This window comes from Terrapene carolina, unplaced genomic scaffold (assembly GCF_002925995.2).
Source record: "Terrapene carolina triunguis isolate 2854851 unplaced genomic scaffold, T_m_triunguis-2.0 Scaffold42, whole genome shotgun sequence".
NCBI lineage: Eukaryota > Metazoa > Chordata > Testudines > Emydidae > Terrapene > Terrapene triunguis.
The window spans coordinates 71,086,464-71,101,993 of NW_020664393.1; the positions used below are offsets into that span (position 1 = coordinate 71,086,464).

At 47.3% G+C, this 15,530-nt stretch overlaps 1 protein-coding gene across 1 annotated transcript in view; it reads left to right on the forward strand.

Moving 5' to 3' along the window:
• The first annotated feature begins 498 nt into the window (after nt 1–498).
• Nucleotides 499–15,530, forward strand: part of ADGRF5 (adhesion G protein-coupled receptor F5) — a 102,433-nt gene continuing 87,401 nt past the window's right edge. Inside the window, exon 1 of the mRNA XM_026652789.1 lies at nt 499–704. Within this exon, the coding sequence (XP_026508574.1) occupies nt 592–704 (113 nt within the window). The 5' untranslated portion in view covers nt 499–591. The remainder of the gene's footprint in view (nt 705–15,530) is intronic.

Sequence of the window (15,530 nt, forward strand, 5' to 3'; positions counted from 1 at the left end):
TCATCTCCTAAGCCAGTCGCCTTTTCTATTTCAGCCCCACAAACTATCAAAAAATGAAGCAACAGGTGAAATAGTGTTTGTCTTGTGTTGAAATTAAACTCTCCATCACTTCCATGGGGAACTTCCCCCCCCCGGCCTCACTTTTCCTCAAGCACAGGAAATCCCATGGAAAAGGTTTTCACTTTTACATTTCCCTGGGCTTCCTCCCTCTCTCCTGGCTAAATGCCAGCTTAGTGTTTCAGACCAGCAGCAGCAGGAGAAGGCAACACACTTCTGCCCTCTAGACACCGTGAGAACTGAGACAGTGGGGGAAATCGACCCTGCCTATATGGCAGAGAGCCAGTCGGTCCCGTGTGGTATTTACTGGAGTTCCACCCTGAAATGTGAATGATGGGATAGATCCTCATTGGCCACAGAAAGGGGAAGTTGGGATCTTTGTTGGATGTTAGTTTGGTTTGTTCACTTAAATCCAAAGTCGCTTTCTCGCTCTGTGTGTGTCTCTGAAAATTGCTCTCAGGCTGTTCTACTATTTTTCCCAGAGGGTGAAAAACAGGTGTGTCTTCCTGATGTCACTGAGCTATAGAGGATTCTATGGGAAAACAAAGGACAGAGATTGAGACTGAAGCTCACACTTGGCCAGGAAGCGCCCTACCCATTGCAGGAGAAAGACTGCTCAGGGGAGCCTGGCACTTGCTTTCCTTCAGGTAAGGACTACGCACGTTGACTGTAACAACAGCCATTCCCCCTCATGCTGTGAAATCATTTGGTCAGGAAAGTTTTCAGGGCCTGACTCTAAGCTCATGGTGCAAACCTAGAATAACTCAGTCAGAGTCCATGGACCCTGTGCAGATTTACATTAGCGTAACTGCCATAAGAAATGTTTTATTTTAAGGTGATAAGATGACAGCTTCCAGCATGATATTTTCAGCTTGTGGAAGTGGGAACTACACTATGTAACCTTCTGCTACATCCTTTTGGGTAGGTTTTAACTGCGACTATGACTAAGCTAGATACAATTCAGTGCATCAGAGATGGAGGTGATAGGAGGTGCTGTATTAAGGAGGCACTGGTTTTATGTAGGAAACAAAATTAAACATGTTGCCTACAGTTACTTATCAACCTCTGAGAAACTGCAAGAACTATAAAAAGAACTTGATTGTTCAGGCTGGTGATGACAAAATAATGTTCCCCCTGCTAAATCTCTCCTCTGGCTGGGGTTTGCAGTGTAGATAAATGTGACATATTCCATTCAGATTATGCCATAATCATTTATTTTAAACGTGATCTCTTGCAGTCTGGCTCTGTCACTTTCACATTAGACCAAGCAGGGTTTTAAAGGAGAAGGACCTTGGATACGAAGTGCAGCACAGGAGACCTTAGCATGAGACTTCCTTTGGGTTTCACAGTTATCTTTATTGTCCATCACTTTTTCTACCCTCCCTGGGTTTTTAGTAACTCATTTATCTGCCGTTAATTTGTATCCTGGCAAAGCAGCCGTTACCTCTGTGTTGGCTTGTCATCAGTGTCAAGTTGTGAGTCAGTGGGAAAGCACAGATGCTTTCTGGGTAGATCACCTTCCTTTGACATGCACCTTGTGGAAGGATCTGATGATCCTGACTCCAACACTGTAGTCTCATGTAAGCATTGATTCAGCAAAGACTAAACCCTCCAAGCGCGATTACATTTATGCGGCAGCATTATCTAGTGATTAGCCCAGGGGACTGGGAGTCAAAAGTCATGGATTTTATTCCTGGCTCTGCTACTGGGCTGTTATGTGACCCTGGGCATGTCGCATCACCTCTGTGCCTCAGTTTCCCCATCAGTGAGAGAATAATGTTCAGGTATGTTTGTAAGGAGCGTTTCAATTTTGGGAAGAAAGGTGCTATATAACTGCAAAATATTATTATGAATTCTGTTTTTATCATCGTTTTATCCGGTGAAACAAGTCTGTAACTATGGGAAAGCAATGGGTCAGAACTATAAAGGAGATCAGTATTAATTTGTGGAAGGCTAGAGTTTCTTTTTCTCACTAGTTACCTGTTGCTATCATACCCTAGAAGGTGCATTTTTCAATCCACAGATTTCCTGCTTACCAAGAAACTTTTTCAACATTTTGTTCACTTTCATTATCTTGCAATGTTTTGTACCAAGCCCTTGAATGAAAAGTGACATGAAGAAATTAGGGCCAACTCATTGGCTGGTGCAAATCAATGAAGCTCCATTGAAGTGAATGGAGCAAAGCTGATTTAGCAGAGGACCTGGTCCTAGGAGTACAACTTACTGTGAATCTGGCACTTGTTGTTATCAAACTTCCCCAGATCTTATCCCCTGAGCTTGGCTCCTTTGATTCTGATAACAAATAAAAACCCCTTCTTGAAATGGCTGAGCTGTAACTAAATATGTTTACTCTGGTCCCCTTACATTTGCTTATTGTTTTATCTTGTTATTTAAACATCCCTCCTCCTAGCTGAAAAGAGCAGTTTTCTAACGTCTGAACTAGAGGCGTGGGGAATTCCTCAAACAAGGCAGAGCTTCCTCTGATTGTTAAAAGCCTGAAGCTTTACTAGAGTCTCTGCACTCTTTAACCCATTCACCTAGCGTGAGAAAAGCGGCCTCAGCGTTGCGGCCTGTGGCTGACATCTCTGGCGTGCTGTGAGTAAGGTGGGATTGTAGTGAGGGAACATGGATGTGAATCATTTCAGTCAAAGCTACACCAGTATCTGGAACTATATTTCTCTTTGCAATGCAAAGTTAAAATGATCGAAGGTAGTTCCTTGGCCTTAGGAGACCTCAGCACTTAGATTTAAGACCATAAGGGCCCATTATGATCATCTAGAGTGACCTTCTGTACAGCACAGGCAATAGAACCTCACCCGGTTATCTCTGCATCAAGCCCATCGCTTCTGTTTGAGCTACAGCTGGCCTGCCAACGTCTGTAACAAATTCCTCCTCAAAGCCTTTCCCCGGCCCATCACAGCCACCATCTTACCAGCCGGAGGGATAGATCCCAGAGTCGTGCTGGGCTGCTGTTGAATAAGGAGAAGTGGTTTCTTCCACTCCCAGGCTCAGCTTGTTGCTTCTCTGTTTCACTTTAGCATATTAATGAATGTTCCTGTTAGGTGGAGCTCAAACGTCACCTGGAGCTGGCAGTTCTCAGCATTCTCCAGCTCAGTTCTGTGGCACGGAAGCTGTAGCGCATTGAGTTCCTGTCAGTCAGGTGCTTATATGGCCCCTGCAGCATCACAGTATGTGAGCGTCCAACCGTTGAGGGATTATCCTCCCAGCATACCCTGTGAGGTGGGGATGTACCAGTGCTCCCATTATGGATGGGGAAGTGAGGGACACCGAGAGAATAAAAAGCAACAGAGGGTCCTGTGGCACCTTTAAGACTAACAGAAGTATTGGGAGCATAAGCTTTCGTGGGTAAGAACCTCACTTCTTCAGATGCTACCCCTCTGATACTTGACACCGAGAGAGTAGGTTGCCTGGCCATGGTCCCGCAGGGAGGCTGTGGTGAAGCTGAGAATTGAAGATAAGTGCCCTGAGACCCCACCTAGGACTTCACCACAAGACCCTGTGTCTTCCCTTCTGCTAACCTAGCTCCCCGCAGAGGCGACTAATGCCAGCTCTGACACAACAGCTCTGCGCTTTCATGTCCCACCGGGCAGTAACTGGAACTGTCGGGTGGGGGGAAGAACCTCAGGAAGATGCCTGCTCTTTTTGCGAACACCTTTGTGCTAAATCATGTCCCAATCACAGCACTAGAGGGATGCACTCTCCGGGGCCCCGGGGAAGTGGAGGGGAAGCAGGTCTTGCTATACCTTACAAAAAGTGCGGTCCCCACCACTGCATCCTTGCAGCTGCCAGCTGATGTGCAGGAAAGAACAAGGGCCCCTGAGCTAGTACACCCCTCTGAGCTGGTAACCACTGCCAGAAGCACCAACTAGCTCCACATCCCTGCGTGCTGCACCCAAATTGGCAACGTACAACATGGTGGATGCAGATGGGGAGGACCTCCTGTCCTCCCTTCTGTCACTAGTGCAACTGCACCAGACCAGTCAGTGGATGGGCTTGTGATGAAAGCCCTGAGCTGTGACTCAGGAGAGCCAAGTTCCATTTTTGCCTCTGCCACAGAACTCCTGGGTGCCCTTGGGCACGTCACTTCCCCTTTCTTTGGCTCAGCTCTCTCTCTGTGAAACCACACTAAACTTTCCTCCCTGCCACACATAGCTGGTGGTGGGAAAATGAATGGATTCCTGTTTGGGAGGTGCTCTGTTCCTTTGCTGGGGAGGGTTGTATAAGTACCTTCTCCACAGAACCTCTGGCTAGCTGCATGGTTTTGCTTAATTTTTCTAGTTGCATATGTTGTTGCCAGACCTGTCAATCAGCTTATAAGAGGGTTATGGAAGGCGGTAGGGGTGCAAGGCAAGTGCCAGGAACAGATCTTACTTCCCAATCTGCCCCTGGTGCTAAAACTTCTCTGTTCAGGGAGGGACAATTCTCCTGCTTAACCACTCGAACATATCCAGAGCTTCAAGACCAGAGAAGATCTTGTGGCACATTGGGTTTGCTGTAGCCCAGTAATGTCTGAGCTCCACTGATCCCCATTTAAATATTACTGCAAAGCACTTATCTTAAAACACCTGCCAGAGAAGTTTAATAGAATGGAATTCTAGTGTCCGATTTAGTATCCTAGGGAATTCTGTGGTTAAAGCAGAGCTTCCTCCCATTGTTAAAATAGAAAGGAAAGGCTTCACTGGCGTTCCTGCTTTAAATCATTCCTATGGTACTAAATACAATAATAATATTTCACAAAGCTTGTCTACGTGCTTTATTACAGGCTCTTCATTCAGCTGTCCCTTGCTTCTGAAATTGGCGTACATGTCCTTCCGAGGCAAAGGAGGGTCCTGTGGTTAAGCCATTGGACTATGATGCCAGAGACTTGGATTCATTCCTGGCTCTACCACAGCCTTCCTGGGTGACCTTGGGCAAGTCATGAATCCCTGTGCGCCTCAGTTCCCCATCTGTGAAATGGGGCCAATAATGCTTTCTTTCCCGTCCGTCCCTGTCTTAGCTCTTTGGGGAAGGGACTGTCTCTTACTGCATGTTTTTACAGTACCTAACATGCCACGGTCCTGATCTCAGTGTGGAGCCTTTACATGCATCTGTAATAGAGGAAAGAATCATTATTAGGGAAATGTATCAACAATGTCCCACTCTTGGTGACACTGGCTGAGCTCCACCTGTGTTAGCTATTATTAATTATCAATAAGGCTGCGAGTTTGTCATGGAAATCACGGATTCTGTGACTTTGTATGACCTCCGTGACTTCTGCAGTGGCCGGTGCACCTGGCCCGGTGGTTGCCTGAGCAGCTCAGGCAGCCCCTGGGCCAGTCGCACCGGCCACTACTGTGCCAGTCGTGGGCCACCGCGCTGCCCCCGTCCCCACTCACCCAGCAGCAGCAGCAGGAGTTTGGGTGTGGGAGGGGGCAGGGGGTTGGGACACAGGACAGGGTGAGGTGGGCTCTGGGTGGTGCTTACCTCAGGGGGCTCCCCAGAAGTGGCAACATCCCCTCTCCCTCAGCTCCTAGGCAGAGGCGTGGCCAGACAGCTCTGCCTGGGAACCGTGGCCAATGGGAGCTGCGGAGCTGGCGCTCTTGGCGGAGGCAGCGTGCACAGCTGCCTGGCCACACCTCTGCCTAGCAGCTGAGGGAGGAGGATGTCACCCTTTCCGGGGAGGCGCGGAGACAGGTAGGGAGCCTGCCAGCCCCGCCAACGCTCCCCCCTCCCAGCACCAGCGGGGGTCCCGGGCTGCACGCCACCGCTCACCCCCAGAGCACCAGCAGGGATCCTGGGCTGCCCCCTCAGCACCTGCAGCACCCCTGGGTTGCTCCTCCCGAGCATCCGCAGCACCCCTGGGCCATCCCCGTCCCCAAGATTTAGTCAGGGGTATATAGTACAAGTCACGGACAGGTCACGGGCCGTGAATTTTTGTTTACTGCCCATGACCTGTCTGTGACTTTTACTAAAAATACCCATGACTAAAACGTAGCCTTAATGATCATTATTACCGTAGCACGTAGGAGCCCCAGTCCCATTGTACTATGTGCTGTACTAACACTGAAGAAGAAGATGGTCCCTGATCCAAGGACATTACAATCTAAGTATAAGACAAGATACAACAGATGGTGACCCATGGGGGACAAGGAAACAATTGGACACTCTTGGTCAGCATGAGAGGCTGTGTCTCAACACAGCAGCAGCCTGACTGGTGTCAAGTTTTTAGAGGAATCCCAGCAAAGGAGAGTTTTAAGGAGGGTTTTGGAGGAGGAGACTGCACCAGCTTTGCAATGTTTACACGGCGCGTGAGGGGCAGCCTGGGAGAAAGCACAATGGTGTTTGGCTGAAAATTCTACAAGTGGATAGGGGAGGCCGGCGTCATGGGCCGATTGGAGGCGGGAGCCGACTGCTCAGTAGTGAATAAGAGATGATAACTAGGGTGGAGCTAGGTCATGAGTTGGTTGCTACATAAGTGGCAGAGAAATCACACATTTTTCGTGAGTTAGTCATGACATAAATAGCAAATTTCGCAGATGTGATCATACAGTACATATACAGCATGTTACTACTAGGGTTACATTTGTAAGTCGCCTTGGATAAGGGAGTCTGCTGAATTAGGGTTCTCAAACTTTTTTTTTTTTTTTGGCTGGGATCCCCTTGGAAAATATTTCAGGCTGTCCCCCAAAAAGTGATGACCCCTCCCCCACGATACCACCCTTACTTCTTCAGAGCTGAGCGCCCGGCCAGCCGCTGCCACTTTCTGGCTGCGCAGCTCTGAAGGCAGGGCAGAAGTAAGGGTACCAATACCACCCCCCCACAATAGGCTTGTGTCCCCCTTTTGGGTTGGGACCCCGAGTTTGAGAAACGCTGTGTACTTTTTTTAGGGCTGTCAATTAATCGCAGTTAACACCTGCGATTAACTGAAATAAAAATTAATGGTGGGGCAGGAGGCAGGGCCGGCTCCAGGCACCAGCTTGGCAAGCAGGTGCTTGGGGCGGCCACTCCGGAGAGGGGCGGCAGGTCCAGCTGTTCGGCGGCAATTCTGCGGACGGCCCCTCACTCCTGCTCGGAGCGAAGGACCTCCCGCCGAATTGCCGCCGCAGATCGCGATCGCGGCTTTTTTTTTTTGGCTGCTTGGGGCGGCCAAAACCCTGGAGCCGGCCCTGGCAGGAGGCATTGGCAGCAGGGGCGGGAGGGGACTGAAGCCCCAGCCCTGCAGCTCTAGAGGTGGCAGAGGGGCTGGAGCAGCCCCAGTCCTCAGCTTCCCCGGTGGCGGGGGGGGCTGGAGCCCCATGCCCTAAACCTCGAGAGCGGCTGGAGGCCTGCGCCCCGATGGGGGCTGGAGCCCCCAGCCCTGACCCTATATTTGAAAATATAGAAAACCCCAAAATATTTAAATAAATGGTATTCGAATATTGTTTAACAGTGGGATTAAAACTGCGATTAATCACGATTACGTTTTTTAATCGCTTGACGGCCCTAGTACTTTTGTATACTTTACCTCATAGTATATAGGGTAAAAGCCCCCAAAACACCAGATTTCACGAGGGAGACCAGATTTCACAGTCCATTTTTTGCAGCCATGAATTTGGTAGAACCTAGTCATGAGGGGCCTTAGAATGAAGACAGGCAGCTTATGTTTGACGTGCTGGAGGATGGGGAGCCAGTGGAGGGATGCAAAGAGGGGGGTGAGATGGTCAAAGTGATGGGCAATGCTAGGACCCCTAGTGTTGATGGACTACTGGCTCCCAGAACTGTTTTAAGCACCATGATCGTTAACCCTGCTCAGAGCCAGTCTAATTGCCACCAGGCTTTAAGTAGTGCCTACAGTCAGATGTCTGCGCTAGAGCTCCCAATATCACTAACAGGTGGAGTTGCACCAGTCTTAGCAGCAGGCAGCCTGAATGGAGTGATATTCCTTTACACCAGTGGAGGATCGAGCCCCACATAAGTGAAATGAGCAGTTTGGGGTCACTACTATGTTATTCCAAGCTTACAACAGAGTAATGTCATTGGCTTGCTCCGTTCAGAGCCCAAGGACCCTGCTGACTCAAACCCTTTACAAAGAGCAAATGTAACCCACTGGTGAGCGTGTGTTAGAGGTCCCCAATCCACAGAGGACATGAATTGGTATAGCCCCAGGTACAGCTGAAGCAGGTCATGCTTTTAGCTCTGGAGGTGCCTGGATCAATCAATGGTGTGATGGCCAAGATAATGGTCTTCACACAAAAACGTTGCCTTTTGAACTCCTGCACTTTTACTCCATGGGAGCCTGGGGGCTTGTCAACATGGTGCAGTAATGTGCGCTACAGGAGTGTGATTTCTAACACGCACTAACCTATTGGGCACTAATTGCTCCACCTAAACCCTGCTGGTGTGCACTAAACGTTCCCTAGCACTCCTTAATGTCATTCCTTTTCAAACAATATTACGTTAAAGAGCACTAGTGAACATTTAGTGCATACCAGCAGGGTCTACAGAGCCCAACTAGTGTCCAATATGTTAATGCACTTTAGAAATCCCACCACTGTAGTCCTCACTGCCATACTGTGTAGACATGCCTTATGTTCCAGAACCAGGGTTATTCTCAGTGGTGTTACCTTGGCATAAAATTAGAGTAACACAGTGGTGAATCACTAACTAACCACGTTACAAATGACTATGACTAAGATGGAACCAACAGCTTTGATAGCATAAAAAGGTCATAAAAATACACTAGCCTTGGCGTAACCCATTGGAAATGCTGTGACCGTATTCACCATATCCAAGCTACTCTGTACTATTTCAGGCAGAACCTGAGTACGTGGAAGGCACTGGACATTGTTTCAGATTTTTAATTCTGGTTGCTAGGTGTAACAGGCTGCTCCTTTGTGCAGGAAACTCCTTCACCCTCCAGAGTGGGTTATGTAAATATCAAGCCACTTCAGCTACTTCCTACAAAGCTAGCCAGAGCCAGCTGCATTTGTGTCATTTCAGCAGCTCCCGTGGCGATAACAGGAAAATAAATAGAAAGTTAAAAAGGCTCAACAAGCAGGAAGGATCCAGTCATTGGGCTTTCTAGGACTTCAATGTGTAGGAGTAGCTTGTGCCTGGCCCACTATAGGGACGTGAGCCAACACCCATTGAAGTCAATGGAAGTTTGACATCAGTGGATGTTATTAGATTTAGGGCCCTCGGTGTGCACATGAGGGGAGAGAGTATGAGAGGTTCTCAAACTTCTTTGTGCTCATACACATGCTCCCAGTCTTTGCATTCCCTGAGCACAAGGACTGGGAGATGCCGGGCCAGCCAACCGCTCTAGAAACTCCAAAATGTTACAAGGAGGGGAAGAGAAAGTTCACGGTTGCAGCTCTCCAATCACAATAGCCAGCAGAGAAGAGCCTGTGCCAAAGTAAGATGATGTGCTCTTCTAGAGCGCTCCCAAACACGTTGTGTTCAGATACCACGGTGAGGGGCAAGGTGTAAGAACCTCAATAGGATAGAATAATGCCTGCCATTTTTCATCCTATTTTTGTTTTGTTTTTCCCCCCTCTGCTCCTTTTTTCACAGTCTCCTTCAATGGAAAATGAGCCCAATAACACGGAAGTAGCGCTGACAGGGAATTTTTCAACTAATTGTTTTTTCATCCGGAAATGCCAATTTGTCAAAACCAAAATGGTCTGTGGGAAATGGTCAATTCTGATGAATTTCCTCTTTGGAGAAATTGAGAAAAAAGCTTCAAAATTGCCTAGATGGAAAGTTTTGACATTTTCTAAATGAAAAAGGGTTGGGTTTGGGGTCTAAACTACTTTTTTAGTTTAGACATTTAAGGTAACTAATTTATAGTTTAAAAAAATTTTTGTTTTTTTTAAAGTTATCAAAACAAATTGTTTTGACAGCAAAACGAAATGATCCCAATCTGATTGCTGTTTTTTTCAGTGTCGGCTCACTAACATTTTTTAAAATTTGACTTTTTTGGCTGATCTGGAATGGGAAATTTTGTCAAAAATCTCGAAAATCATTTCCTACCCAGCTCCATATGCAAGTTGAAGAGAAACTTTCCAAGCCACAGTGTACACACTGCGTTGAGAACTAGGCAAACTCAGCTGCCTGAGTACTGAATGAATGAATGAATAGTAGGTCTGGGCAGCACCATGAATGGTCGTCGTCATGGTCTTGTTTAATGGTCACCATGCATATTCCTAAAGCACTGGGGCCTGATTCACTGCTAGGTGTATGACAGCATAACTTCTCAAACTAAGGCCATTGTCTAAATTGCTGCTGTTCCACTGGCATAATTAACTAAATAACTAAATCATTTATAGTTCCACAGAGTTTAAGGCCAGAAGTGGCCTTAGATCATGTAGTCTGACTTCACAGGCCACTAAATTTTACACAGGTACATGCCTATCAAGCTCAATGACTTTAGATAGGCTAAGGGCAGGTCTTCACTCCCCGCCGGATCGGCGGGTAGTGATCGATCTATCAGGGGTCGATTTATCGCGTCTAGTGTAGACGCAATAAAATCGATCCCCGAACGCGCTCCCCATCAACTCCAGAACTCCAGCTCGCAAGATGCAGAAGCGGAGTCAATGGGGGAGTGGCAGCGGTCGACTCGCCGCCGTCCTCATGGCCAGGTAAGTTGACCTAAGATACGCGGACTTCAGCTACGCTATTCGCATAGCTGAAGTTGCGTATCTTAGGTCGACCCCCCCGCTAGTGTAGACCTGGGCTAAAGCATTTCAGACCTCAGGAGACAAAACTGTTCTGTGCCACAAGGAGAGACTGAGGTGCTGCCAATGTCCTTGATCCCTGCAATGCCTGGGAATTGATTAGTTGAGCTATGCCCAGATGATCCCAGCAGAAGAATTATGCTCCACGCTGCAGAGAAAGACCCTAAGGTCCCTGCCAATCTAACCTTGGGGGAAATTCTTTCAGACTGCTAGCAATCTGTCAGACCCTGAGTATGTGAGCAAGATGTACCAGCCAGGCATCTAGAAAGAGAATTCTCTGTACCACCACAGAGCACTGGCCCACCCTGAACGGTGTCCCAGCTCCAGCTGGAGCAGCTCTGGTGCTTTAGATGGGGGTGAAAACAAATCCAGCCCAATCCCCCTCCTACCGTACCCCACACACATAGGTTGTTGAATTTCTTCCAGAAACTGCGTTAAAGTAAATGATATCTAATCTCCTCTTAAAACCTCCAAGTGATGATGACCCCACCTCCTTCCTGTTCAAATGTTTAATCGCTCTCACTGCTAGGAAACTGTGTCTTATTTCAAGGTTGAATTTATTTAACTTCAGCTTCCAGCCACTGGCTCTTGTTATGCCTTTGTCAACAAGGTTGAGACACTCTCCTCCTCTGCCACCCTACCCTGGCCCTGCTATCAGCTCTCTTTTCTATGTGTAAGGATCTACATACAGTGATCAAGTTACATCTCAGGCTTCTCATCGATGAGCTGAATGGCTTAAATTCCTTAAGCCTCACATGATAAGCCTTGTTTTCCAGCCCTCGGGTCATTATTGTGGCTCTCCTTTGAACTTTCTCTATTATTTCCACATCCTTCTTGAATTGTGGACACCAGGGCTGGACACACTATTGTCTTATCAATGGTATGTTCAGAGGCAAGGATCACTTCTCTACTTGGGTTGCCTAGAAAGGTGGTGGAATCTCCTTCCTTAGAGGTTTTTAAGGTCAGGCTTGACAAAGCCCTGGCTGGGATGATTTAGTTGGGGATTAGGTCCTGCTTTGAGCAGGGGGTTGGACTAGATGACCTCCTGAGGTCCCTTCCAACCCTGATATTCTATGATTCTACTTGACACTCCCCTTTCTGTACATCCAAGGATCGCATTAGCCTTTTTTGCCACAGCATTGCACTACAGCAGTGGTTCTCAAACTTTTGTACTGGTGACCGCTTTCACATAGCAAGCCTCTAAGTTCAACCCCCTTATAAATATATTAAAAAGTGTTTTTAATTTAACACCATTATAAATGCTGGAGGCAAAGCAGGGTTTGGGGTGGAGGCTGACAGCTCACGACCACCCATGTAATAACCTCATGACCCCCTGAGGTCCCGACCCCCAGTTTGAGAACCCGTGCACTACAGGGCTGTGCAGGCAACTTTCATTACATTGACGTAAAACTGGAATAACAGAGGCATAATCAGATCCCGTGTGCTCATTTTCAAAAAGTCAGAGTAGAAAAGTGCGTCACAGCCTGTTTTTTACCCCCTGAATCCTTATCACCAAGTGGTTGAGCCTGGAATCCTTGATTAATATTTGTTTACATTATGTCGGTCTCACTGAGATGCGTTATCTAAAGTCAGTGCAATTTCCCCCACCTACCCTTACAGCAAACTCTCCCATGAATTATTGTTGTGCATGGGCATGTGTTTCTTACAGTCATTGTGTTTTCTGTTTGAAACAAACATTGTCTGCTCACCAGTCATATTATAACCCTGTCAGAAGTCATGTTTTAGGCAATGAATAATAGCATGGAGGCAAAGCCAGACCATATTGGCGGACAGGAAAGAACAGTGAACAGCAAAAGAAAGTTCGCACTTAAATTATGGCTTTAGGCTCCAGAAATCTGGTCTCTTAAAATAAATGCACAGTTGATGCTGTTAGATTTAAAGACCTTGGGCCAGATCCTAGTGTACCTCTGTCATGGAGTGTGGGGGAGTCAGGGTCCTGCACCACCCTCTTCCTGCGATTCACCGTGACTCTCAGCCAGCCAGTAAAATGGAAGGTTTATTAGATGACAGGAACACAGTCCCAAGCAGAGCTTGTAGGTACAACCAGGACCCCTCAGTCAGGTCCCTCTGGGGGGCAGGGAGCTTAGACCCCAACCCTGGGGTTCCCTCCGTTTCCCCAGACCTCTCCAAACTGAAACTCCCTCCAGCCGTCTCACCCAGCCTTCCCCCGGCTCCTCCTCCAGCCTTTGTCCAGTTTCCCGGGCAGAAGGTGTCACCTGGCCCCATCCTCCTCCTGGCTCAGGTTACAGGCTCAGGTATCGTCCCTCAAGTAAAGTCACACCCTGCTATCCCATCCCCCATGCAGACAGTCCCAGTAAAACTAGACGACATTCCCAGGTCAGTCCGCCCCGCTCCCTACTGCGTCACAATCTCCACTGACACCAAATGAGCTATGCAGAATTGCACCAGCTATCAATCCGGTCCCTTGATGCAATGGCCAGTTACAGCAAGTGCTTGGCGACTAACCGATGTTTCAGTTCACTGACAAGCCCAAAATTAAAAAAAAAAGTTTTTGGGCAACCCCAAACCAACATTTTTTTTTAAATTTTCAGTGAATCAAAAAGTAGGAACAAAATTCATTTCAGCACAAAAGTAAGGTTTCATTCGTCCCAAAATGAAACATGTAATGTCAATTTCAGGCATTTTTAGCTTTAAAAAAAAAAGAAAAGAAAATAAATTAAGGAGGAGGAAGTGATGCCCATGTGCTCCTTATACCCAAGAGCCTGGGGGTCAGGGCATTCAGCTGGGATGTGGGAGACACTCTGGGGCACAGACTTGAACCGGGATCTCCCACATCCCACATGAGTGTCCTAACCACAGTGTTATTGACTATAAGAGGGAATCCACTCTTTTCTCCTCATTGCTTTTATGGATGGTGCCTACGTCCCCTTATGACGTTAGCCTGGAAAATCAAAACATTTCATTTTAGAAACTTCAAAATGGGTCATTCTGATCATTCCAAAACTTTTGGTGTGTTGGTTTTCAACTAAGCCAATTTGCCCAACTCAGCACCTGTGCGTGAAATGAAGCAATCAACCCAAATCAGCATTTCTAGGCAAGAGAAAAGCTTCAGCTGAAAATTTTTGCCCCTCTCAAGTCACAACCCTTTGTGTAGTAAGGGCCAGATTTTAAAGGTATTTAGGCGCCTCGTGTGATTTTTTTTTTAATAGCACCTCGGTGTCTAACGCCTCTTGATTTCGATTTCTAGGAGAGTTAGGTACCGAGGCATTGTTGAACAACCTTGTAGATGCCTATCTGCATGTTTAGGTACCTCAATGCCTTTAAAAAGCTGGACTTAAGTCTCTAGCTTCTCCTAATTCCTCTCTCCCTGCTTTTCTTTCCTCTCAGGTGCTGGCACCATAGACTTTTCCCCATGCATGTCTGAGAGAGAAGATAGCTCAATAACTACCAGGGGCAATAAGCATGGCAGCCAATAGGCACTTAGATACATGGTGCTGGGTATCTCAGAAAATAAACGGACAATTGAAATCAGAACATTGGCCACTGTTCGCAAGGCTGAGACTGCTGGCGTAGGCGCAGAATGCTGGCAATCCCTGTTTAAGTTGATGGGAGATGAGGGCACTCGGCGCTTGTAGGAATGAGCTCATACGTTCCCGGGCTACTCAGACAAGACTAAAAACAACGAGGAGTCCTTGTGGCACCTTAGAGACTAACACATTTATTTGGGCATAAGCTTTCGTGGGCTAAAACCCTCTTCGTCGGATGCATGGAGTGAAAAAAACAGTAAGCAGAATATATATTATAGCACATGAAAAGGTGGGAGTTGCCTTACCAAGTCGGGGGTCAGTGCTAACGAACCAATTCAATTAAGGTGGAAGTGGCCTATTCTCAACAGTTGACAAGAAGGGGTGAATACCAAGGGAGGGAAAATTACTTTTGTAGTACTAATGAGGCCAATGAAATCAAGGTGGCCCATTTCCAACAACTGACAAGACGGTGTGAAGTATCGGGGGTAGCCGTGTTAGTCTGTATCTACAAAAACAACAAGGAATCTGGTGGCACCTTAAAGACTAACAGATTTATTTGGACATAAGCTTTCGTGGGTAAAAACCTCACTTCTTCAGACTCCTTGTTGTTTAAGAAGGTGTGAGTATCAGCAGAGGGAAAATTACTTTTTGTAGTGACCCATCCACTCCCAGTTTTTATTCAGGCCTAATTTGATGGTGTCCAGTTTGGAAATTAAATCCAGTTCTGCAGTTTCTTGTTGGAGTCTGTTTTTGAAGTTTTTTTGTTGAAGAATTGCCACTTTTAAGTTTGTTATTGAGTGTCCAGGGAGCTTGAAGTGTTCTCGGTGAGGAATAAGGGGTGGGGTGGGTTAGTGGGCTACACCCTCGCTTTATTAGATTATGATGGTCCACTGTGGGGATGTGGGGTGTACGTGGAGGGGGTGCATGAAACAGTCACTCACCATACAACCTCCATGTAAGGGCCCATCACAATCACAGTTCTTGCATTCTTCTGGGTGCAAGGACTGCATGGAGCACTCCTGAGGGCATTCTGCACCAAAAAAATTAAAATTCTGCACACAATATTTTAAAATTCTGCAAAATTTTGCAAAGTTTATTTGTCAGATGAATGTGGAGGCTCCAGCATGGCACAGGGGAGCACAGGCCACTGGCTGTACAGAGGTGGGAGATCACTCTGCAGCTCCACCCCACCGGGACACAGAATCAGTGGTGAGGCTGCACCCAACTCTGACACAGCACAAGGACTGGG